At 37.2% G+C, this 27,735-nt stretch overlaps 1 protein-coding gene across 3 annotated transcripts in view; it reads left to right on the forward strand.

Annotated features, from left to right (window-relative positions):
* VMP1 (vacuole membrane protein 1) overlaps positions 1-27,735 on the forward strand; it is a 136,925-nt gene that overhangs the window by 25,587 nt on the left and 83,603 nt on the right. For all 3 annotated transcript variants that reach the window (XR_010024619.1, XM_063110982.1, XM_063110983.1), the window contains 4 exons: positions 17,080-17,181; positions 19,575-19,710; positions 20,782-20,872; positions 22,111-22,221. Coding sequence is in view for 2 of the 3 variants with exons in the window: in XM_063110982.1 (XP_062967052.1) it covers positions 17,080-17,181; positions 19,575-19,710; positions 20,782-20,872; positions 22,111-22,221 (440 nt within the window). In the remaining variant the exon portion in view is untranslated. The remainder of the gene's footprint in view (positions 1-17,079; positions 17,182-19,574; positions 19,711-20,781; positions 20,873-22,110; positions 22,222-27,735) is intronic.

Here is a 27,735-nt window from a genome sequence, read left to right on the forward strand (position 1 = left end):
TCTTGCTATCAACCCTTGCTCCAAGCAAGTCAAGCAACATCTGCTTACAGCTAGTCTTGCTTGGTCCCTTCAGGATAAAATCCTGAGTATTTCTTGGGGGTTTGGTCTTAGCCACCTTTCGGACCCCTTTTGCTTGTCTCCTATCCTCTACTTCATCCAAGCCGGCTATCATGGTTGTTACCTCATGTATAGGACAACCAATGTATGGGGCCAGTATGGCCATTAGTGACCCAAAGGACTTTGACAGGGCATTTTGCAGCACTATGTTTCTCATGCTGCCTGTAAAATTGTCATCATCTGGGCCATGAGTGTTCACATTAAACAGAGACTGCTGCATTCCCAGCTCCCAAATTATTTGAACCAACTCAGCATACATTTGCCATTTACTAACAATCTCAGGCAGTTCTCCAGCTTTCGCCCACACAGTTCAGGCAGCTGCATTCACCCATTCCATTCAGGACACAGTTCAGGCAGTTGCATTCACCCATTCCATTAAGGAGTGATTACCTGGCCCTTGTGCATATATATTCACATTCAGGTCTTCATAAATTTTCACAGAACACATTCTTTAACTGGCACAACCTTGTGGTAGATACTCTCAGAGAATCAGATGATCTGATAGTCAATCCAGTACTGTGCATTATATTTGAATTATCTTTGGCTTTATACCCTGCACAAGTGGAAAACTGTATCAAAGCCTTGCTGGTCAAAATATATTACTCTCTTAGATTATTTATTCAGTTTCCAAGAGTAAATTGCAATTCCTTAATCTTAATAGTTTTAGGGAAGTCTGTAGCTATTTTGGAGTAGTCTGTGATTGAATATACTAAATAACCCAATTAAGGATAGATAACTCTGAAAGCAAGAAAAGTAACTAAGGCATCATACTTAAATTGGCTGTTGTATGAAGAACAGTGTGTTTTATTGAGAGTGCTGACTTAATATTTTTGTGAGAAAATAGAATTCATTTGAGTAGATGATTTTCATTAAAAAAAGTTTGTCCATTTCATTTTAGAATAATGTTGCCAAGAAAATGAGAATCAGTGGCTTCACTGCTGTTTCTTTGCCTTTTCACCTTGTTAACTTTTCTAATAATTCTTATATTACTCAGAGAGTTGATATTATGTCATCCCTAAGTGTTTTCTGTTTTGTTTTGGGGGACTTTCAGTAATTTAGTTTCACATTGTTTTTACATTACAAGTGTGGCTAATGTTTAAAATGAATGGAGTATTATAGTCTTAGCACTGGATGTACAGCCTACAAAGAACCTTTGTGAGCTGATTTTAGCAGTGTTTTCTAAACATGTCTGCCAGAAACAAGTAAAAAACTGACATCTTTTAATATAAACCTTTTATTTTAAACACTTTAGCTGCATTTAAAATCTGCTAGTTATAGCCTTTTAAAGCATTTCTTGTATCTAGATATGTATTCACAATTAAAATTATTATTTGATGTTTTGAGTTATGCTTCTGTTCTATTTCCTTCATCTTACCCCATCCACAGTCCTGTAAAGTTTATGTCAATAGCCTTGTTCTTGCTAACCAAACTAACTTACATACATGCATTCCAACTGCAAAGAAGGCTCTATTGAATGTCAAGAATATGTGTTATTCTCAGCAAAAGAAACAATTAACAGAGTTAAAAGACAACCAACAGAGTGGGAGAAAATATTTGCAAAATATACATCTGACAAAGGATTAATATCCAGAATATATAAGGAACTCAAACAACTTTACAAGAAAAAGCAAGCAACCCAATTAAAAAATGGGCAAAAGAGCTAAGTAGGCATTTCTCTAAGGAAGATATACAAATGGCCAACAGACATATGAAAAAATGCTCAACATCACTCAGCATCCAGGAAATGCAAATCAAAACCACACTGAGATACCATCTAACCCCAGTTAGGATGGCTAAAATCCAAAAGACCCTGAACGATAAATGCTGGCGAGGTTGCAGAGAAAAAGGAACTCTCATACATTGTTGGTGGGACTGCAAAATGGTGCAGCCTCTGTGGAAAATGGTATGAAGTTTCCTGAAACAATTGCAGATAGGTCTACCGTATGACCCAGCTATCCCACTGTTGGGAATATACCCAGAGGAATGGAAATCATCATGTCGAAGGTATACCTGTTCCCCAATGTTCATCGCAGCACTCTTTACAATAGCCAAGAGTTGGAACCAGCCCAAATGTCCATCATCGGATGAGTGGATACGGAAAATGTGGTATATCTACACAATGGAATACTACTCAGCTATAAAAACGAATGAAATACTGCCATTTGCAACAACATGGATGGACCTCGAGAGAATTATGTTAAGTGAAACAAGTCAGGCACAGAAAGAGAAATACCACATGTTCTCACTTATTGGTGGGAGCTAAAAATTAATATATAAATTCACACACACACACACAAAAAAACCGGGGGGCGGGGGGAAGAAGATATAACAACCACAAGTACTTGAAGTTGATACGACAAGCAAACAGAAAGGACATTGTTGGGGGGGAGGGAGGAGAGGGAGGAGGGAGGGAGGTTTGGTAAGGGGCAACAATAATCAACCACAATGTATATCGACAAAATAAAAGTTAAAAAAAAAAAAAGAATATGTGTTATCCTGTTTGAGGACATTTCAGTCTTTTAAACAGGCTGGAAATATTTTGAATTTACTTCCACTTCTGGAAATCTGAATTGTTTCATCACATATTTCCAAAATTAATGCTACCTCATTGAACTGCAAAAAGTTGCTCTCCTTAAAAATGATTATTTTAACTTAGCTATGTAGGCTATAGTCCTTTTATCTGGGATAATAATTTTTAACAGATTGTCCTTTTAGTACATTTCAAAATGTTTAAATTGATGAAAAATAATTTATCTCTGTTATCAAACATAACAAAGATTTTCTGATTCTGTGGATGCTTCAGTTATGTTAAGCGCTTGGGTAGTATTCACTATGGTTACTTTGAAAAATAGTGACATTCATGATAAGGACATGGAGAAGCTAACTACTATGTGCCAGCCACTGTGTGGGGACACTTATGTATAATTTCTCTTGAAGCAGAGAAGCTAAATTTATAGTCTCCCAAAGCAAAACAAAAACATTTCAGAATGACATGAAAATAGGGATGCGGATACTATATAAATATGTTTAAGGGCTGGCCAGTTAGCTCAGTTGGTTACAGTATGGTGCTGATAACATCAAGATCCAGAGTTCAATCCATGTTACTGGCCAGCCTCCCAGAAAAAACAAAAACAAAAACCATATTTATATATATGTTTAAATGCGAATTACTTACCCAAGGTCACATAAGTCATAAGTGATAAATGATGGTGGCAGGATTTTTTTAAGCTGAAAAAAATAAACTACTTTGAGTTGTGAAAGAGAACAGAATTAGAATGGGTAGATGGGTTCAGTCCAGGGGTATGGTGTACAAGTGAAGTACATAGTCCAAATGCAGCTTACCTTGATATGGCCTGAAATCAGTAAGAACATATTAGCAGCTTTCAGGCACCAACTTTTCCTGTTTTCCTATGAAACAGGTCATTTTATAATGATGTAGATGATAATGAGTGAGATTAACAGGGCATGTTATACTAGGTTAAGTAGTCATTGTTGCAATTTGAAGACACATGCACTAAAGTAAGTAGGGTATTTCCTGGTTAAAAGATAAGCTGGCCATGCAGTTAAGTCCTCTCAGGGCATCTGGAAACTTGTTATAGATGTCACATTTCAGGGTCTGATCCTAAACTTTATAGTTTAGTGTCACCTCTCCCTGGGTGACAGAGACACAAAGGATTACTCAAAGCCTGTTTCTCCAGAGTGATGAGAGGTCCAAAGGGGTTAATCCCAGGAGGAATTCCTTAAAGGGAGAAGTATCCTAGGAGTAACCCCAAATCAGGTTTTCTCTCAGTTTTTATTTTCCAGGCAAGAAAGTTACAGAAAAGAATACAGGCGGTTAATCAGTCATAGTAGGAGTCAAAAAAAATACGCTATATGAAGTACAAAAAGAAACAATGAGATAATCGTCATGGCAACACTTAGTCCCCTAAGAAACTCAAAGAAACATCTGAAGGTGAGATGTGGAACATCCCCCAATCATTAACCTTGAAGCTTGTAGCTCACATACTTTCCCATCATTAGGTTTAGCTGCACCAAGGACGACTGCCCTTAGGGCAATCACTTTTGCTGTGTTAACATTTTTTTTATCTACAACAGAGACTTTAGTCCTTTGAAAGTTTTGTTTTTCCCAAATTTAGCATTTCTATGTGTAATTCTAAAAAGTTAGGTTACTCCTTAAACTACAGGGCTTTGACCCTGCTAAAAACTAAGGGCTGTGGCCCTACTAAGCTAAGGGTTAAGGTCCTGTGCTTTATTAATATTAGTATCCTCCACAGTTTAGAAATTTGAATTAAAAAAACATATAGGGGAATGGACTCTAGGGGATAGAATTACTCTAACCATATTCACAAACCACAGTACCAGTTTGCTCATATTACAAAGAAAAGTATTACTATCCTGCAATCTGGACCCACTTGTTTATGCTAATCATTTATTAGTCTGCTAGGGCTACCGTAACAGAATACCACAGACTAGGTGGCTTAAACAACAGAAATTCCTTTTCTCCCAGTTTTACAAGCTGGAAGTTCAAGATCAAGGTGCCAGCAGGGCTGATTTCTGGTGAGGCCTCTCACTGTGTCCTTGCATGGCCTTTCTTCCATACACAGAAGGAATCCTACGCTCTGTCTCCTCTTCTTAAAAGAGACAAGTCCTTAATAGGGTACCACTTTTATGACCTCATTTGCTGTGGATTGATTGAATTGTGTCCCACAAAATTCATATATTAGAAGCTTAATTCCCAGTGTTACTGTTGAGGGTGAGAAATCCTATTATGGTAATTGAAAGGTGGGACCTTGAAGAGGTGATTAGATTGTAGGACCATGCTATAGTAAATGGATTAATAATGGTGGTCAGGGGCGTGGTTCTGAGGGCTTTAAAAGAAGAGCACATGAGAGATTGATTAGTCTCTCTCTGCTCTGCCATTTCTGCTGCGAGAAGCCCCTGGGCCACTGTTGCCACCACCAAGACCCTCACCAGAAGTGCTCCCTGGACTTTGGACTTCCCAGCCTCCAAAACTGTAAGCAATAAATTTCATTTTCTTATAAATCACCCAGTTGCAGGTATTTTGTTATAAGCAACAGAAACAGACTAAGACATCATTAAACCTTAATTACCTTCTTAAAGGCACTGTCTCCAAATATAGTCACATCAGGGGTTAGGCTTCACCATATGGATTTGGAGGGACACCATTCAGTTTATTACAAGCATATTCTCTCTTTATAAGCTAATCTATATGAGAAACCAGATTATAATCAAAATATTATTTGGGAACATGGAATTAAATAAAAGTGAATGTCAAGATGATCAAAGGCCTTGATAATTACGATGCTGTGTGCCCTAATAGACATGATATTTGTAGGTCAGGTGAACTGCTGCTGCACTGTGCTGGAGATGTATTTACCATTATTGTCTGTCGAGCTTCTTTTCTTTATCCTAAAGCCAGTCTCCTTGAATTACTTTGTTTTTTATTCAGGCAATATAGTTAATAAGTTTATGGTTATGAGTTCTGTCTAGTAATGCCTCCCATTAACAAAGAGAACTCACACCAACCCGTACTCCCAACTTGATGAGCTTTGAGTTGAGCCTTCAACTCTTAGATCACATTTATGAATCATCTCTTAAATGACCCCACTTCCATTGATTGTGCTTGTCCTTTTCAGATTTCTAAGAAAAATAATCTTAAATTTTGTTTTGGGTATGGGGTTATGTTTCCAACAGGTCAGCATATTCTCTACTATTATTAAGACCACCTTGTATCTGGGTTCTACCTCCAGGTTTGTCACTAACTTGTTCTGTGAAATTATTCAAGTCACTTTACCTCTGAAATGTTTCTTTATATGTGAATTACAGGGGTAGGATAGGCTTGAATATTCTCCTAGCTCCCTTCTATGATTCTAATTATTTTTTTCAGAATATTCATAAAGCACTGTCATCACTGTCACATGGAACATCATTCTGCTTTTGAAAGAAAAAGATTTGTCACTATGTAGAGTATATTTAAGGCTCAATGAATAGATGACATCATTAGGGAGAAAATATAAAGAGAACACAAAGAGGAATCTAGGACCAGGCTTTGAAGAACTCCAGAAGTGGAGCAAGAGAAGCTGTCAGTGGAGTAGCCAGAGAAATAGGAAGAAAAACAAAAGAGAGTATTTCAAGAAAGAGAGAATGGATACTTGTGTTCAGTGAAGGGAAGAGGGGGCTGGCCAGTTAGCTCACTTGGGAAAGCATGGTGCTGGTAACACGAAGGTAATGGGTTTGGAACTCCATACTGACCAGCCGCCAAAGAAGAAAAACAACAAAAAACAAAACAGAACAGTAAAGGTGAAGGTAAGAGGTTGAGTGAGATGTGTCCTTTGGATCTGGCAACATGGAGTCATTGGTGATCTTGATAAAAGCAATTTCTTTTGATTTTTCAGAACAGAAGGCATATTGCAATGTGTTGAGCAGAAATTTGGTGATGAGGAAGTGGAGACTGTATGTAGGCAACTCTTCTGAGAACTATCTATGAGGAAGGACTGAGAAATGGGAAATACTGGATAATGCTTATTTGCTGGTGAGAATAAAAGGGGAATGATTGATGACACAGACAGAGAACTGAAGGAGCAAAGCCCCTGAGAAACTGAGAGGGGATGATATACAGAATGTATGTTGATGTAATGGCCTTTGGTAGATAGAGGACACTGCCCTAGTTGTAAAGAGAGGAAAAATGCTAACATGGGTGAAGGTGTAAATAGTTAGCAGGTTTAACAGTAGAAGGATTAGGGAATTCACCCACTGCTTTTGTGATTAAAAAAAGAAAATTGCTCAGAGTGAGAAAGGAGAAAGTGGGGTAGGAAATTTGAGGAGAGAAAAGAAGGAATGAAGGAGTTGTGAGAGTAAGAAAAAGTTTACTAGTAGGAATGAGTATCAATTTGAGGCTTGAGATTTGGCATCTCAAATAATAACTGGAACATAATGGGCACTTGATCATATTTGTTGAATGAATAAGTGAATTTAAAGTGGCTGTGGAATTGTGTGATTTTTTTCCAGCTGCTCAGACGTAAGAATGTGGGTGGTTCCGGGGGCATTGCAGTTTTGCAGTTTTGCAATATGTGTGATTGGGGAAGAAGAGGCAAAAAATTGATTGTGTTTTCAAGGGGATTTTAAAAGGCCAGGAGTAATGTAAGATCCTTAGAAAATGATTAAAATATAAAAAAGTTTCAATGCTTTTATAAGCTTAACCATATAGAGCCCCAGTGGTTCTTTCCTTTCCTTGTTTGGCTTTGATTTTTTGTTCTTTCTTTTGAGAATGGAAAAAGTTTTTGAAAAGTTGTTTTTAAAACTGTGAATTTATTTTGCTTTTGAAGTAGACTGACTAAAAGAAAATAACTTAGATCCCTAGGTTATTTCTTAACCAAACAAAATTCCAGACTGTTATTTTATGTTTTCTAGAGACAATTTTTGAGGAGGAAATGTCAGTAGGCTGTTCTTTTTTTAGCACATTGTGTGAGAACGCATTATTTGCTCAAATGAAAATTCCTGTTGCAATATCTTAAAAACAAAACCTTCAAATAATTGTGCAATACCATTATTATAAGTACAAACTCAAATGGACTTGTTTTGAATAAAACTCTTTCACCTCTTGAAGATGACACTATGGAAAGAGTAAATATGGGGAAATGAGTTCAATCATCAGTGTTTTTTAGGGGGGGGAAGGTTTTAGAACGTTCTCTTCATAACACAAGCCCTCTTGTGTGCGGTTCATCTTTTCACCACAAATTAATTAAATTTTACTTATTGTGATGTAGGTAAATGGCTGACTGTTCATCTCTAAAAGAAATTGCCTACAGGGTTTGGCTGAATATGAACCCACACAGTTTTAAATATTTACAGAATTTAAGTATAGCTTCAAGTTAAATAACTGGAAGGTGGAAAATCTTTAACTCCTTTATATGATTCCATTTCAAACATCCTCAGTTGATTTTATTAATAAAACCCAGTTTTCTGGAATAGATTTATTTTGTAAACCTATTGTGATGCCCTGGTCTTATACGTTTTTACAGAATAACTTTGTCTTTTTTTGTAATTGCTTGGACTACATTGCCTTTTTGACAACAGCTTCACAGAAGTATGACTTAAGTTTGGAGAATTGAACTTTCAGCTCCTGTGAACTCTTTTGAATGTGTTGCCTTTTGAGCTCCCATAGTTCTTCCTCATCATCTTCTTTGTCGGGATAGCTAGTATTGAGTTCATATGAAAGGTGAGGCAATGTATACCCTTTGATGTGTGTCATGTTATCCCTATTTTACAAGTTAAAGAAGCTGATGTTTAGAGAGATTTACAAACTTGTCTGAGTTCACTGAGCAGTTGCTTGTGAACCTTGGGTTTAAACCCAATTCTGTGAGACTCTAAGAATCTGTTTTCTTCCCATTAGATTATACATTGTCTTTCCATCTAATTTTATTAAAAACTTATTCTATTATAATTGATCTCTTCTGCTTATTTGGCTTCCCTATCACACTGTGACCCTCTTGAGAACAAGGACCTTTCTTATTCATATTTATATCCTTAGTGCCCATTTGAGACCACAGTAATTTTTAAATGGGTGTTGAATAAACAGCATTGTCCTCCCTGATAGGATGCAGTGAGGCATGTGCTGTGAAGTTTGTTTATCTAGATTACTGCTTCATATACCTCCTACCCTTTTGATGTATTGGCATTGATAGTTACACACATGCATGTATGCACAGACGTACAGGTGCACACACATTATTATTATTATTATTTTTTTTTTTTTTTTTTTGTCTTTTTCGTGACCGGCACTCAGCCAGTGAGTGCACCGGCCATTCCCATATAGGATCCGAACCCGCGGCAGGAGCGTCCCCGCGCTCCCAGCGCCGCACTCTCCTGAGTGCGCCACGGGCTCGGCCCGCACACACATTATTTAATCCACACCTCAATCCCACAAAGGTAGCAATTATCGTCCTCATTTTTTGGATGCAGAAAATCAAGACTTAGAGAAAATGAAACTTGGTCAAGATCACATGACTAGTTAGTGGCAAATCTGGGATTCAAATCCAGATTTTCAGACTTTAAGTCTTATAATCATCTACTCCAGGCAATCTATGCTAATGGAAACCTACGCTTTATTTCTTGATATGTTTATTTGCTCATTGAGAAATGAAGGCAACAGAACAAAGTTATCCACAAATGGATTATATCTAAAAGAGGATCCTCTCTCTTGCAATGATGAATGTATGTATGCTCTTTGTTCAGTCATTTTACAGTCTTTCTCTTGTTTTCCTTTAGGAGGCATAAATTTTGGAAATTGTTTTTATTTATTTATTTATTTATTTATTTGTCTTTTTCATGACCGGCACTCAGCCAGTGAGTGCACCGGCCAGTCCTATATAGGATCCGAACCCGCGGCGGGAGCGTCGCGGCGCTTCCCAGCGCCGCACTCTCCTGAGTGCACCACAGGCTCAGCCCGGAAATTGTTATTATAATCAGGAGTTTAGTCAAGGAATAAAGCAGCACCAACTAACAAACTACTGGAAGATTGAACCCAGGACCATATCATATTCTAATCAATTAAATACAAATCTAGCATGATTCCTGTCACATACAGAGTGTTCAGTCAACATTTGTTAAATGAGTATGTGAACAAACAAACTTACACAAGTATCTTATAAAGTGATTCTTGAATTTTCTTTCTTGATAATATAATCCTACAACTCATAAATCTGACTGAGTTCTGAACTGTTACTGAATCTGCTTGTAAAATAGAAAAATTTGAGCTGCTTGGTCATGAAAATATTCTTAAGCTTGGGGCTACTATTAAACATAAACAAGGAAAGAGATTTATAGAAAAGTATACCATTCTTTTCCTATGAATATATTTGGAAGTTTTGATAGTTCCTGCTGATGACTTTTTTCTTAAACAGTGTTATTGAAACATAATTGACATACCATACAGTTCACCCATTTAAATGGTACAATTCAGTGGTTGTTAGTACAGTCACACTTGTGCAATCATCACCGCGATTTTAGAACATTTTCATCATTCCCAACAGAAACTCACAACCCATTGGCAGCCACTCCCCATTTCTCTCTGACTAATCTACTTTCTGTCATTATAGATATGCCTATTCTGGACATTTCATATAAATGAAAATCAGAACATGATCTTTAGTGACTGGCTCTTACTTAACATAATATTTTCAATGTTCATTGGTGCTGTAGCATGTAGCAGTACTTCATTTCTTTTTATGGCTGAATAATATTTCATTGCTCAGTTATACCACATTTTCTATATACATTCATCAATTAATAGACATTTAGGTTGTATCCCCCTTTTGACTATTAATGACAATGCTCCTATGTATATTCATGAATAATTCATGGATATGTTTTCATTTATCTTTGGTAGATACCTAGGAGTGGAATTGCTGAGTCATATGATAATTTTATGTTATCCCTTCTGAAGAACTGCCAGATTATTTTCCAAAGCAGCTGCACCATTGTGCATTCTCACAAGGGTTCAGGTTCTCACAAGGGTTCAGATTCTCGCAAGAGTTCAGATTCTCACAAGGGTAGTATACAAGAGTTCAGATTTCTCCATATCTTCAGCAATACTTGTTATCTGTATTTTTTATGAGTATTATAACCATCCTAACAGGTATGAGGTTGTACTCATTGTGGTTTAATTTGCATTTCCTTGATGGCTAAAAGTATTGAACATCTTTTTATGTGCATATTATTAGCCATTTGTTTATCTTTGGAGAAGTATCTGTTCAGATCCCCTGTCCATTTTTAAACTGGTTTATTTGCTTTTTTAAATTGAGTTGTAAGAGTTCATTATATATCATAGATAAGCTTCTTATGAAATACATGATTTGCAAATATTTTGTCCTATTCTATGGGTTTACTTTTCACTTTCTTGATGATGTTCTTTGAAGCACAGAAGTTTTAATTTTGATAACTTTCTTATCAATTGTCTTTTTATAAGAATCTGGGCAAATTTTGAGATTTTATTAAGGATTGAGTATCATAGCCTTTATTGATGTGCTTTTTGAATACAAAGATTTGATTTACTAACACACCTGAAGGATGATAGTCACAGGCGATCTGGTGTTTTGTGTAGAATATATTTCAGCACAATTGATATGTTGTAGTACAGTGCTTTAAAGTGGAAACATTGGTTTCAAGATGGCGGTGGCTGCGGCGGTTGGCGCGGAGTAGCTGAGGTGGAAAAGGCGGCCACTGGGCCTCAGGCAGCCGGGAAACTTGTGGACCTTCCTCTTGCCATCTCTTAAGGGAGGACCGCTGCTTGTGGCCGGTCATGGGGGTTGACCACCACTTTGCCCCCGGCAGGAGAGGCTGCCTCATTTACAGGCAACAGCTTTGAAGTGTGGAGCAGGAAAAGAACTGTTTCTTAGCTGCAAAAGCGAGTCTCGAAACAGGGAACACAGCACCAGGGCTGCTGTGGATGCAGACAGGATCCTGGAGGCCAGGGCCACGCTGAAGGCGGCTAGCTGCCCTATTCAGGATTCGAGGTTTCAGGCCGGCATTAAAGAAGATTCCTGGAAGCGCCCGAGCCGCGCCGCGACTGAACAGCCCGAGGCGGCAGCGGCCGAGAACGGGAAAGGCAGCAAACCAGAGGCAGAGAGTGAGCACCCGACCTGGCACAACCCTGTGAGTGACCCCTGGACCAGCCCTGTTTAGGGGGCTGACACCCACCCAGCTCCCGCCTGCATCACCAGGCCACTCACCGCCCCGGAGCTGCCTCCATTTTCCCAGGTGCTAGCAGCTCCGCCCGGCTCGGCTGTCACTGAGCCTTCCCACTTGCTTGGCCCGGCGCGGAGCTTTCCGGAGCCTGCGGGCCGGCCTCCCCTCCCACTCCCTCCGCGGTTCTCTGGTGGGTTGGTGGCGTGGGGCATCCCCGGCCAGTGTCGGGAGGGCAAGGAAGTACGGGCGGGCTGACTGTCACTCCACCACACCCTGGACTCCGGCCCCGGTAAACTTCCTGTTACTGGGAGGCAGTTACCATCTCTGTGGCCACCAGTTCGGAAAAAAGCTTAACCAATTTCTGGTTGGGAATAGTGTGGTAGGAGAGTTCCCAGGTCCGCTTGAACCTGCCGGAGAGCTGGCTGCAGGCGGGCGCTAGACTCGGTTTATACCGGGGGGATACAAAGGTGAACAAGTCCTACACAGTGCTACAAAGGCACCCAGAGCGACCGGTCGTCTGTGCCTAGCAGAAACCTGGTAGACTTCCTGGGCGAGGCGGTGCCGAGCAGGGTCTTGAAGGCCCAGCTGATAGATGAGGGTTGCAGAAGACACGCCCCAGCCCAGCACAGTGCGCACAGAGTGGGGAGACGTGCGGCCAGGGAGGCGGAGACTCAACAGAAACCACACACCCTGTGGGGTCGCCACTGCACGATCCAACAGCCTGGGCCAGAGCACACGGAACAGGGAGAAGTCCTGCACAGTAAGTGAGAGCTCAACAGCGATCACACACCCTGTGGTACGTGATCCACCAGACCAGCAGAGTCCAAGCTGACCAGAAAGGGGGCTCCCCGGAGAAGCCCAAGACCTGAGGCAACCACACACACAAGGCACTAGAGGCCAACTGAGCAGCCACGGAGGTAGCCATACCAAATTGGCAACCACAGCAACATCCTAGTTAGTCATTAGTCTCAAACCGGTGGTCTGTGAAACCCCCTGCCACAATGAATAAACATCAAAAAAAAGATACCAGAAATACAAAAAATCAAGAAAGTACACCACCAAAAGTTAATAAATCTCAAACTCTAGATCCCATAGAACAAGAAGCCCTTGAAATGACTGACAAGGAATTTCGAGTGATAATTCTAAGGAAACTGAATGAGATATAAGAAAACTCAGCTAGACATCATGATGAAATGAGGAAAAGTATACAGGATCTGAAAGAGGAAATGTACAAAGAAATCAATGTCCTGAAAAAAAATGTAGCAGAACTTGCTGAACTGAAGAAGTTATTCAGCGAAATAAAAAACACAACGGAGAGTTTAACCAGCAGGCTTGTCGAAGTTGAAGAGAGAACCTCTGAACTTGAAGATGGGCTGTTTGAAATAACACAAGCAGACAAAAAGAAAGAAAAAAGAATCAAGAACATGGAAGAAAATCTGAGAGAGATATCAGACAACCTCAAGCGCTCAAATATCCGAGTCATGGGTATTCCAGAAGGGGAGGAAAATGGAGATTCCATTGAAAACATATTCAACAAAATAGTGGCAGAAAACTTCCCAGGAATAGGAAAAGTCACAGATCTTCAGATCCAGGAAGCTCAATGATCTCCAAACGTATTCAACCCAAAAAGGCCTTCTCCAAGACATGTCATAGTCAAATTGGCAAAACTCAGAGACAAAGAGAGAATCTTAAAAGCTGCAAGAGAGAAGCGTCAAATCACCTATAAGGGAGCCCCAGTCAGGCTAACATCAGACTTTTCATCACAAACCCTAAAAGCTAGAAAGGAATGGGATGATATTTTCAAAATACTAAAAGACAAAGATTGCCAGCCAAGAATACTCTACCCTGCAAGGCTATCCTTCCGAAATGAAGGGCAAATAGTATATTTCTCAGACAAACAAAAACTGCGGGAGTTCACTACCACATGACCACCCTTACAAGAAATCCTCAAGGGAGTACTGGGTTTGGTTCCTGAAAAATAACTACCACTGCCATAAAAACCCAAGAAAAATCAATGAAGACGTAGAAAATTTGAACAGACCAATAATCATAAAGGAGATTGAAGCTGTTATCAGAAGGCTCCCAACAAAGAAAAGCCCAGGACCAGATGGATTCACAGCAGAATTTTACCAAACATTCAAAGAGGAATTGACACCGATTCTTTACAAACTATTCCAAAAGATTGAAATGGACGCAAATCTCCCAAACTCATTCTATGAAGCAAACATCATCCTGATACCAAAACCAGGTAAAGATATAACCAAAAAAGAAAACTACAGGCCGATATCCTTGATGAATATAGATGCAAAAATCCTCACTAAAATACTAGCAAACAGAATACAGCAACACATACGAAAAATTATTCATCACGATCAAGTGGGATTCATTCCAGGGATGCAAGGTTGGTTCAACATACGCAAATCAATAAATGTGATACACCATATTAATAAACTCAAACACAAGGACCATATGATCATCTCTATAGATGCTGAAAAAGCATTTGATAAAGTTCAGCACTCATTCATGACAAAGACCCTCTATAAGTTAGGTATAGAGGGAAAGTATCTCAACATAATTAAAGCCATATATACCAAACCCACAGCCAGTATCATCCTGAATGGGGAAAAGCTGAAAGCTTTTCCTTTAAGAACAGGAACTAGACAAGGATGCCCACTCTCACCACTCCTATTCAACATAGTGTTGGAAGTACTAGCCAGAACAATCAGAGAAGAGAAGGAAATAAAGGGCATCCAGATTGGAAAAGATGAAGTCAAACTGTCCCTGTTTGCAGATGACATGATCCTATATATCGAACAGCCTGAAACCTCTACAAAAAAACTGTTGGAATTGATAAATGATTTCAGCACAGTAGCAGGATACAAAATCAACACACAAAAATCAGTAGCATTTCTTTTCTCCAATAGTGAACATGCAGAACGAGAAATCAAGAAAGCTTGCCCATTTACAATAGCCACCAAAAAAATAAAATACTTAGGAATTGAGTTAACCAAGGAGGTGAAAAATCTCTATAATGAGAACTACAAACCACTGCTGAGAGAAATTAGAGAGGATACAAGAAGATGGAAAGATATCCCATGCTCTTGGATTGGAAGAATCAACATAGTGAAAATGTCCATACTACCCAAAGTGATATACAAATTCAGTGCAATCCCCATCAAAATTCCAAAGACATTTTTCTCAGGAATGGAAAAAACTATCCAGTCATTTATATGGAACAATAAAAGACCACGCATAGCCAAAGCAATGCTGAGCATAAAAAATAAAGCTGGAGGCATAACACTACCTGACTTTAAGCTAAACTACAAAGCTATAATAACCAAAACAGTATGGTACTGGCATAAAAACAGACACACTGACCAATGGAATAGAATAGAGAATCCAGAAATCAACCCACACACTTACTGCCATCTGATCTTTGACAAAGGCACCAAGCCTATTCACTGGGGAAGGGACTGCCTCTTCAGCAAATGGTGCTGGGATAACTGGATATCCATATGCAGGAGAATGAAACTAGATCCATACCTCTCACCGTATACTAAAATCAACTCAAAATGGATTAAGGATTTAAATATACACCCTGAAACAATAAAACTTCTTAAAGAAAACATAGGAGAAACACTTCAGGAAATAGGACTGGACACAGACTTCATGAATACGACCCCAAAAGCACAGGCAACCAAAGGAAAAATAAACAAATGGGATTATATCAAACTAAAAAGCTTCTGCACAGCAAAAGAAACAATTAACAGAGTGAAAAGACAACCAACAGAGTGGGAGAAAATATTTGCAAAATATACATCTGACAAAGGATTAATATCCAGAATATATAAGGAACTCAAACAACTTTACAAGAAAAAAACAAGCAACCCAATTAAAAAATGGGCAAAAGAGCTAAGTAGGCATTTCTCTAAGGAAGATATACAAATGGCCAACAGATATATGAAAAAATGCTCAACATCACTCAGCATCCAGGAAATGCAAATCAAAACCACACTGAGATACCATCTAACCCCAGTTAGGATGGCTAAAATCTAAAAGACCCTGAACAATAAATGCTGGCGAGGTTGCAGAGAAAAAGGAACTCTCATACATTGTTGGTGGGACTGCAAAATGGTGCAGCCTCTATGGAAAATGGTATGTAGGTTCCTCAAACAATTGCAGATAGATCTACCATACGACCCAGCTATCCCACTGTTGGGAATATACCCAGAGGAATGGAAATCATCATGTCGAAGGTATACCTGTTCCCCAATGTTCATCGCAGCACTCTTTACAATAGCCAAGAGTTGGAACCAGCCCAAATGTCCATCATCAGATGAGTGGATACGGAAAATGTGGTACATGTACACAATGGAATACTACTCAGCTATAAAAACGAATGAAATACTGCCATTTGCAACAACATGGATGGACCTCGAGAGAATTATGTTAAGTGAAACAAGTCAGGCACAGAAAGAGAAATACCACATGTTCTCACTTATTGGTGGGAGCTAAAAATTAATATATAAATTCACACACACACACACACACACACACACACACACACAAAACCGGGTGGGGGAGAAGATATAACAACCACAATTACTTGAAGTTGATACGACAAGCAAACAGAAAGGACATTGTTGGGGGGGAGGGGGGGAGGGAGAAGGGAGGGAGGTTTTGGTGATGGGGAGCAATAATCAGCCACAATGTATATCGACAAAATAAAATTAAAAAAAAAACAAAAACGTGGAAACACTTATATGTGTAATGTGAAGTATGAAAGAAAGTACATTTAACATATTTTAAACTTTTAAAATATTTATCTACTATGTCATATCATTTTATTCAGTAGAACTGTTTCCTAAATAAATTCATATATGGTTTTGGATCTATGTGTCAACTTTTGTGACGTCTTTTGGTAATATAATCCATTTTTTTCCTGATAATATTATAAGGATTACGAAAGATAAAATGGTGAAAAGTTAAAAAGTTTTAATCTGGAAAATGACTGGAATAACTCTTTGGAAAAGGTTTACAGCAACATGGCTTTTATATTTTTACTACTTATATTAGGATTTTTATACAAATTGTGTAAATCTTAGTTATAAAAGAAAAAATAAAGTGTAAGCAAATTATACAAATAGCTTGTGGGGTACATATTACTGCCATATTATTCCTGTATGTAATTTTATTTAATGACAGCTGCACAAAGAAAAGTATGTAACATTGCTGGATTTTATTTTGCTGTATTAGCTCCTCAAGAGTTACTGATCTATGAAATGGCAGAGAATGGAAAAAATTGTGACCAGAGACGTGTAGCAATGAACAAAGAACAGCATAATGGAAATTTCACAGGTAAAGTGTGGTGGTTTAGAGGGAGGAGATCTGCGGTTTTAAATTATGTATTTTTCATTTTTATAAAACAAATATATTACTTCTAGTATTTTTATCTTTTATTAATACCTTCATAGTAAATTAAATTATGGATCAGGGCCTGTAAGGTGATTTTTCACAGTGGTTGCAGAAGCAGCCTGGACAGTCACATAAGTCACATAGGATTATTACTTGTTGTTCTTATGGTATGGTAAGTATTTATTTGGCTTTGCTCAGTGCTCAATTCATTATGCTATTTTCTAACTTTAGAAGTAGATTATAAGGTTGCTTATTATGCTCTTCTTAAGAATACAGTTAGCAAAAAGTTAATTACTTTAAAATTTTTGTTTGAGATGAATAAACTTATATTTTAACCAAATTGGATTTGTTGATAAATTTCAGTATATTTGACTTTTATTTATACATTTATCCTGAAAATTATGGCTTTTATTTATGTGGGTGATTTAAGTAGGAACTTTGCTTCATGCATTTAAAGGAAAAAGAAAGGTTTTTCTTTTCTGGTAATTGTACTAATTTTCTTTTTAACTTCTGAGTTGTTTGGTTTCTCAAACACATTGCAAATAATACTCTAGTGTATTATTATTATTACATCATAGAAATTCTCTTCTGTTGGAAGAAGTGCAGGCTATCTGAAACAGTAGTTTCCATTTGTTTATTTTAATAACTGTTGCCTTACAGAGGATTTTTTACAGCACTGATCTGACTTTTGGGTTACTTTGATTGTCAGTAAATTTTGTATCATTTCACCAAGTTTCAGGATTCAGAGATGGACGTCATAGCATCTCCCAATTAGGAGCTTTTTTGTGTGTGCTATTTTTTCTTTCATTTCAAGAAGCACACACATTTTCTTCTACTGTTTGCCACATTTAAAATTAATGTTAGCATGTCTTACTTACTCTATTGTACTATGTATTGTTTACTTAATATTCCTAGAGATTGTGCTATAACTATACAAGAAGAACTTATTCTTTGTTATGGCTGCATAGTATTCCATTCCATTGGATGAGTGTGCCATACTTTAATCACTCCTTGGTCCTCTTTTGTTAACATTTAAGTTGTTGGTAATCTTTTCCTAGTGCAAATAATGCTGCAGTGAATAAACTTGTACAAGTCATTTCAGCTTATATGTAATCATTCCTAGAAATGGAGTTATTGGGTTACTGTCTATGTCCATAATTTCAATAGATGATGACAATAATAACTAACATTAATTGAACACTTATTAAGTGTCAAACTCCTTTGAGAACTTTACTTATAATAACTCATTTAATCCTTACATTGACCCTGAAAAGTAACTACTATTGTTGTTCTCATTTTACAAAAGAGAAAACTGAGGCACATAAATGTTAACTAACTTTCCCAAGATGACATGACTGGTAGATGGCAGAGCCAGGACTTGAAACCAAGTAGTTTGCTTCCACGTTTAAGATCTAAACCACTTTGCTCTACAGTATGATGCTAATTTGATATGATGCCCTTCACAGAAGGTGGACCAATATAGACTTATTCCAGTTATGCAAAAGAGTAGGAGCTTGTGTCCTAACAGTAAAATAATTGCAAAAATAATGTTAATATTGAGCAGAATCACCTATTCCAGCACTTGTCATTTTCCCAAAATCTATAGTTCTATACTAAACTCAACTGCTGGAATTTTCTGTACCATTTTTTTAGGACCCTCTACAAAAGATTCTCATATCTGTCATGTCAGGGAGTTGGCAAAGGGTAAACTCCCCCCCCCCCCCCCCCGTTGTTCTGTAGGTAACACTGATTAAAAAGTGGCAACTATAATAATTCATTTCCTTTCTAAGCCACTAGATGTTGCTGAGTTTGGACTAGTTCCTATTTCTCAATACTTTAGGACTTGCTTTTAATGGTTACTCAGGACATAAATAAAACTTCGTTTTAATCCAGTAGGTGTCTAAGCACTTGTACATTGTACCATCCCTCTCCAAGAGTGCTTAAGAGAATATTCTGCAAGGTTGCCACTGATTGAAATAGAAGAGATAGGCAGATATACAGACAAATGAAATGCTGTTGAAGCTTAAGTTATGGTGTCCTACCACAATCCTTGCCTTTCTGTTACAGATTTCAGACACACTTGTAGTAGGACAGCTGTGTTAACTAGAATTGTGTTCCAGAGGTTGCATTCTCTAGAGAATGATGATCTCAGGTTAGTACTCAAACTGCTTAAAACTTGCATGAACCAGATATGAATCATGTTGTTTGTGCTTTTGAGATTTGTATGTAGTCTTTCAGGTGTGGGACGGGAAGGTGGATGCATTTTTAAAATAACTGGAAAGAGAGAGCATAAATATTAGAAGTTCTGTTTTAATTTCTGCACTACTGTTTTTCAGACCCCTCTTCAATGAATGAAAAGAAGAAGAGGGATCGGGAAGAAAGGCAGAATATTGTCCTGTGGAGACAGCCACTCATTACCTTACAGTATTTTTTTCTGGAAATCCTTCTAATCTTGAAGGAATGGACCTCAAAGTAAAGAATCTTTCATTACCTCCCTCACTCCTCCCCGTTGTTCATAGGATAAACATTAACTTTTGTATAAACCTTATTTACTAATTTTAGAAAGCTGCAATAATCTCCTACTCCCTGACCTCTGTTCAGTCAAAATGGATGAATTAAATTTAGAATATTATCATAGGAATATATTTATTCTCTTTTCTGTAGTTTGAAGAAAAATAGATTAGGGAAACATATTGCTATTTGCTCACTTGATTATTACATTTGTCCAGTGTCTCATGTTGACTCTTTCATGCAAGGGAGAACACTTGCATGAAAGTGATGGTTATCCTCCTAGTTTTACCTTCAGGAGAAAGCAGGCCTGTGTACGTTAGATACACTGGTTCTTAGCAGGAAAAGGTTCAGGATTCACTGGCACTTTTACTGATAGTTTGAGCCAATGAAAAAGGACTCTGCCATGGAAATGTGTTCTGTCTTTAAATTCAGTACTTGTAAGCCCTGTTTCAAATATTATAAAAAGCAAGTTGAACTTTTACACACCTTATTTTCTGGTGTGCCCTTCCAAGTTATTATGTTACATTTTTATTGTACTTAGAGTTTATAAAGCATTTTTTAAACATTTTTTAGCTCATTTGATCCTTACAGTACCTTCCATGAAGATAAAACAAGTGTATGATTATTATGATTTTGAAAACAAGAAACAGAGTCACATTGGTTAAGTGTCTTGCTTAAAGTACAACACTAAGGGTCTCTGACCCAGGTCCTCTGACTTGAAGGCCAGTGTTCTTTCTATTATACTACAGTGCCCCTTCAAATTAAAAGTTGGGATGTAACCAAGATCAGGCTTTGGGGAAGGGAAAGTCTACACTGGGGTTTATGATAAGAAATTGGGTTCTATGCCCATGTGTCTTCCCTTGACCCCTTTCTGCATTCCCAAGAAGCCATGGTATTTAAGGACAAAAGAGTTCAGCCCACAGACTGAAGCCCTAAGAGCTATATAACCTAAGTGCTTCAACAAGAAATTGTGTTGAGAATGATGACTCCTGAAAGTGAGACTAAGATGTTTTTTTTAATTTTTTTTTTAAGATTATGGCATCGTCAAAGCATTGTGGTGTCTTTTTTACTGCTGCTTGCTGTACTTATAGCTACGTATTATGTTGAAGGAGCACATCAACAGGTAAGAGGTTCAGCAGTTCTATCTCTAGTCTTGCACATTCTCTAATTCCAGACAGTATCAAAATGGCACTAATGTGGATTTCATAGAATTTTTACACTCAACAGTTGTAGGCTTGGTTTTGTATTTTTAATTTATCTCATAACTGATATCTTAATGTCTTATTTTTAGGGCCATACACTAAAAATACTCTTGCAATGTTTTGTGGCTGTTCTGCATTTATTTGGTAAATAGGATTTTTTTTTATCTTCAAAGAATGAAATGTAACTTTTCTGACAGTGTTCAGTCAAAGCAGCATGAATCTTTCAGTCACTGCCAAAGTCTTTGTATGTTCTGTAACATACTTTTGTGATCCATCTAAACAGACCTAGGTTGAGGATTAGGTTTTATTTGTGTAAAAAGACAAGTTCATTTGCTTGTAGTCTATAAGTACACATTACTGATGGGAAAATAAGACATTTTGTTAAAACCTTTTGTTAAAATAGCAAAACAGGGATCTGGCCAGTTAGCTCACTTGGTAGAACATGGTGCTGATAACACCAATATCAAGGGTTCAGATCCCCAAACCAGCCAGCTGCCAAAAAAAATTAAAAAGCAAAACATTAATGTATTATAATGGTTCTAAAATAGTATCATTTTATATTTTAAAGCAGTTTACCTCTAATCTCAAAGAAGTTTTCAGTTTTAAATGCATTTTAAATATTTTTTTTAAATCTGTGTGTGCTATTAAGAGTTTGTAGTGAACTGTCTTGCTGAGTTTACTTGCCAAAGCTGGAGAAACTTTTCCAGAAAAAAGTCTAGAATTCTTCTAGCAAGTTTTTACATTTTTGACTTGCATAATCACGAATGTATTCTATTAAAAATATTATGTAAATAACTACCTCTCTATTACTACTGTGTATTATCACACTTTCTTAGAGTTTTTGTAAGTTTTCAGTATCTTTAAATTTTTATTCTCATAATTATCTTTTTAGTAGTTTGTTTTTTTCCTATGTTCTCTAAATAATAGGACTTCAAAGGTTTAGAGACGAGCCTTTATTTGCAATAGATGAATTTTTTTGCTGTCTCTGCTATCGCATATTCAAGAGATTAGGCCTCTTCAAAGGGCTTTTAGTCTTAATACTTTATCCCTATTTGAAACTTATTTTAGCTGGTTTGTTTTATTTTGAGGGTTGTTTATAAATAACCACATTTCTATATAGAGAATACATGTTTTCCACCTCATTTCTTTTGTTTTTCAGTATGTGCAACGCATAGAGAAACAATTTCTTTTGTATGCCTATTGGATAGGCTTAGGAATTTTGTCTTCTGTTGGGCTTGGAACTGGGCTGCACACCTTTTTGCTTTATCTGGTAAGAATAACTTTCTTTTAATTAGCAAAAATGAAAGGGATTTTCTCTTTTTATTGGTGCTTTTACTTCAGAAGTTAAAATTCTAAGATTTATATTTAATTACCTTTGTGTTTTATAAGTAATCTCATTGTCAAATTGGTGCTTTAAGATTGATTTAGACTTTTGTTTTCTTTTGGGGGATTTTGAGGATTTTTCAAAAAGAGAAGGAAAAAAAAAAAAGTTAAGAGGTTGTTTATTTAAGTCAGGTCAGCCAGGAAATTTTTTTTGTTCTTGATTTTGGAATAATGATTCTCTTGCTTATGCAATTCTCATTTTAATAGTTGAAGTTAATTTAGGGGCCGGCCCGTGGCTCACTTGGGAGAGTGTGGTGTTGATAACACCAAGGCCACGGGTTCAGATCCCTATATAGGGATGGCCGGTTAGCTCACTTGAGAGAGCATGGTGCTGACAACACCAAGTCAAGAGTTAAGATCCCCTTACCGGTCATCTTTAAAAAAAAAAAAAAGTTGAAGTTAATTTAAATGCACAAAATCCCATGTGAGGCTTAGAATGAATTTGGACAATTTACTTTCTCTGTTAATCAGCAACAGAGAAACAGTGTCTTTCCTCACATCCTCAAACTCCATGTATGCACTTGGATAGTTATTTTGGTATTTTTATTGACTGTAATTGATGAAGTATTACATGTGTAGTACTCAATGCTTTCTTAAATCCTTTGAACCAAAGTATAAAAAGTGCCTGTTCATAAAAATATCCTTTTACTAGTTGAAATAAGAGAGAATAAAGGTAAGTTTTTCTTTGAACATTCACAAATATACTGAAATAATATCAGATCTCGGACTAGGGAGAGGAGAGCGAGACACCTAAGACACAAATTTTAAGTAGGCACTCTCAGGGCCGTATGAGTACAAGGTTGATTAATGAATGTCTCATTAAATTTTGTGCCATAGATGCCTTGCTTGTTTCACTCTATTCCTGTCCTTGAATAATAAATTGAAAACAATTTCATCCTTGAAAACAGTTTGATCTTCATGGGAAAAAAATAGGTAAAAAGGTGTCAGTGGTGCTGATTGCTGAATAAAATTCATCACTGTAAACACTTGCAGTCTCTATGCTGTAATGAATTCGTTTCTGAAGCAGTTATGATAAATATTGAAGAATGATTGCTTGGCCCGGTGGGATATTGACTAAGTGGTCTGAATAATACTTTGGGAATTTATCTGTAATACGTAATTTCTCCAAGTTTATGGGAGTTTAAACCTTGGAATTTTAGGGTGATGTTCATGTTTGCTTGCTGATTTTCTTTCAAATAAGAACATAAATTCTAAGGAAGTAATCCATATCATTGTTTTTCTCATAATTTCATTCTTAGTACTATAACACTACATTCACTAGTACAGTTTTAGGGAGAGGGGAAAAGAAGGAATTAGAGTTTACAGTATACCATTCTGTTCACATCTAGACCTGTCCCCTGATATTCTATGGAGAAAACCAGATTAAGGAACTCATTTGTAGCATCTGGTTACTTTGGAAACATCTAAAAAACCCAGATAGTAGATTCTCCTGAATCTTAAAAGGGACTCAAAATGAACCCTTTTTAAATTGCATAAGCACTTAGGATAAAGAAATTTGAAACATGGAAATTTCATATTTCCTGTTTCTTTTCACATTTATGAGACATCTTCATAAAATGACATTTATAAAATGTCTTCATGTGAAAGCATTATTATTCTAGTTCCATTGATCCAGGTATCCAATATAGGATTTAGAAACATACAAATAAGAATTTATTACAAAGTTGACATGGGGGAAAATCGTCTTTTTTCCATAAATTAAGTAGGTATTTCTGCCCTTGATCAGACTGCAAATTTAATGGAATGTAGTTAGCCTTTTCACAGTTTTAAAAGGAATTCTTGTTTGTATCCCCATATCAGCCAGCTGCCAAAAAAAAAAAAAAAAAAGGAATTATTCAAGTGCTCTTTGAAGAATGGTATCTCTGTCTCTCATCACACTTAGTATTATTTCTATGAGGGTACTTCAGAAAGTTCATGGAAAGATTCATGTTATTGTTCAGTTCTCTTTTTCCACAAACTTTTTTAAGTACCTTTATATTATACTAGTTCAGCAGGTATGATGGTATATAATCAAGGAACTTATGAAACTGTGTTGCATTATACATAAAAGCTTTTACATAAAGCTTTCTATGTATTTATATATAAATTATTATTGTACTCATTTAAATTATACATAAAAGCTTTGTGGCATTATCACTGCTGGTAATAAAGTGGGGTGCAGTGTGCATCATGTGGCTTTTATCAGCATTAAGTACACTAGAATTTTTTTATTGTTCTTTTGTGAGTAGCAGTTTTTTGTGAGTAGCATTTAAAATTCCTTTAAATGCCTTAATATATGTAAAAATAACCAGATCTGCATTTTATGAATATATAATTCTGGCTATTATGTGGGAGATAGATGGAAGGTGGGAGAGGAGATGGGCAGTCAGCATAATCCTTATAAGAGAGACATAGGTGTCCATGGAGGTGACAGGAAGAATGGAGAAGACTAGGTATTTATAAAAAAAGAACTTGCAGAGAGAAGCCAAACAAAATGAAGACAAAAAATGGTACAAGTTTTTAATGTTTTATAAGTGGTTGGAGGCTAGCTAGTTAGCTCAGCTGGTAAGAGCATGGACTTGTAAGACCATGGTCAGGGGTTTGGATCCCAGTACTGACCAGCTGCCAAGAAAAACGAAGGAGTGGTTGGAGTGGCAGTAACATTTGGAATGAAACAGGACAAATCTGAGAGAAATTTTAGAGGTAAAATCAAGAGTGTGGATACAGAGGGAGAAGGAACCAAAGATAACTGTTGGTTTTTGTTTGTTTTTTTAAAAAAATTTTATTGTCTATATTTAGGGTTTACAACATGATGTTTTAAGATACCTTTATATAGTAAAATGGTTACTATAGTGCAACAAATTAACATATCCATCATCTCACTTAGTTACCCATTTTTCCTCCTCTAGCAAGAACAGCTATAAATCTATTCAATCTGGAATACAATATACACTATTATTAACAATAGTCTTTATGTTGTACATTAGATCTTTTGACTTGTTCATCCTACATATTTGCTACTTTGTATCTTTTGACCTACATCTCCTCATTTCCTCCCCTCTGCACCCCGACCCTGGTAACCACTCTTTTATTCACTATCTCTATATATTTAACCTTTTTTTTTCTTTTAAAGATTCCACTCATAATTGAGATTGTGTAATATTTTCCTTTCTGTGTAACTGTTGGTTTTTGACTTGAGTGATTGAGTAGATGTTGATATCATTAGCTGTATTAGGAAATAGATATGTATTCACTTGTTCACATTCATTACATATTATAAGTATCTGCAAAGAAAAATTTAAAGGGCTACTGTAATGATGCTGCAAGATAGGTGAGATCTTAACCTTATCCAGGTGGGTTGCTGGTGCCGATAGTTGGATGGAAAGAGAAGGGAAATTTGTAAAAAACTAAGAACACTTAAAAAAAAAAATAGGCTTTTTTTTTTTTTTAGAGCTATTTTAGGCTTACAGAAAAATTAAGCATAAAGGACAGAGTTCCTATATACCTTTCCCCACCCACACAGTTTCCCCTAATATTAACATCTTATATTAGTGTGATATATTTGCTGTAATTGAGGAACTAATATTGATACATTATTAATTAGAGCCCATAGTTTACATAAGGGTTCACTCTTTGTTTTGTACAGTTATATGGGTTTTGACAAATGCGTAATGTTTTGTATACACCCCTCTATGGTGTCATACAGAATAGTTTCAAAGTCTTAAAAATGCCATGTGCTCCACCTATTCCCTCTGCCTCTCCCACACCACCCCAAACCCCAGGCCACTGATCTTTTTACTGTCTGTATGATTTTACCTTTTCCGTAATATCATACAGTTGGAATCATAGAGTATATATTCTTTCTGACTGGCCTCTTTCACTTAGCAATAAGCATGTAAGGTTTTTCCATGTCTTTTCACAGCTTGACACCTCACTTCTTTTTATCTCTGAATGTGATATTATGATATGTATATTTTGAATTTCGTCCACAGTTTCTGGTTTGTTTTAACGTTCCCCCACCTTTCTGTCTTGGAGCTGGCCATAAAGAAATTCTCTGATCCACCTTATCTGATTGTAGGTCTTAAGACTACCCCATTTGAGAAGGGGTCTCATCCCATACCAGGAGGAAGGAAGGCAGCACAAAGAGGCCAAGAAGGACCTGAACAAAGAGGCCTTGCTGGTTTATCCCACCTGGTCTGTTAGTGTTAGATTATACTCTTTTTGTCCAATCACATTTGTACATGGTTGTCCATGCTTCAGTCAGGCCTAAGTGGTGAAGCTTCCATAAAAACCCAAGAGCACAGGGTTTAGGGACCTTCCAGATAGCTGAACATGTGGAGGTTCCTGGAGGGTGGCAGGCCTGGGGAGGACATGGAAGCTTCATGCCCGTTCCCCCGTACCTTGCCCTGTGCATCTCTTCATTGGTATCCTTTGCAATGTCCTTTACAGTAAACCAATAAACGTGTCTCCCTGAGTTCTGTGAGCCACTCAAGTAAACTAATTGAGCCTAAAGAGGAAGGAGGGAGGTTGTGCAAACCCCCGATTTATAGCTAATTGGTCAGAAACACAGGTAAGATAACCTGGGTCTTGCTTCTGGAATCTGAAGTAGGGGGGCAGTCTTGTGGGACTGAGCCCTCAATCTGTGGGATCTGATGCTATCTTCAGGTAGATAGAGTCAGAATTGAATTATGGGACACCCAACTGGTGTCTGCTTCAGGACCGATTGTTTGCTTGCTTACTGTGTGGGGAGAAAACCCCACACATTTGGTCATAGAAGTGTCTTCTGTGTTGTTGCAAAGTAAGAGTATAGGGAAAAGCACTTTGGCTGTTTGTTTTTTTCCCACTCACTAAATAATAATTCCATTGCATGTTCATACCATCACAGTTTGTTTGTCCATTTATTAAAGGATATCTTGGTTGCTTCCAAGTTTTGGCAATTATGAATAGGCTGCTGTAGACATTCACATGCAAGTTTCTTACAGAATGAATTTTCAACTTATTTGGGTAAATACGTAAAAGGACACTTGATGGATTGTGTGTATTAATTAATGTTATAGAGAAAAAGAATTGGCTTCATATATTAACCCTGGATGCTGCAACTTTGCTGTAATTGCTTAATAGTTCCAAGACTTTTTCTTGATTCTTTAGGATTTTCTACATAGACAATCATGTCATCTACAAAGACAGTTTTATTTCTTCCTTCCCAATCTATATACTTTTTATTTCCTTTTCCTGTCTTCCTGCATTAACTGGATTTCCAGTATGATGTCAAACATTAGTTGTGAGAGGGACATCCTTCCTTTTCCCTGTCTTAATGGGAAACCTAGTCTCTCATTCCTAGGTAGGAGTTAGCTATAGGTTTTTGTAGGTATTCTTTATCAAGTTGAGGGAGTACCCCCTC

The sequence above is a fragment of the Cynocephalus volans genome, chromosome 10, assembly GCF_027409185.1.
Source record: "Cynocephalus volans isolate mCynVol1 chromosome 10, mCynVol1.pri, whole genome shotgun sequence".
Classification (NCBI taxonomy): domain Eukaryota; kingdom Metazoa; phylum Chordata; class Mammalia; order Dermoptera; family Cynocephalidae; genus Cynocephalus; species Cynocephalus volans.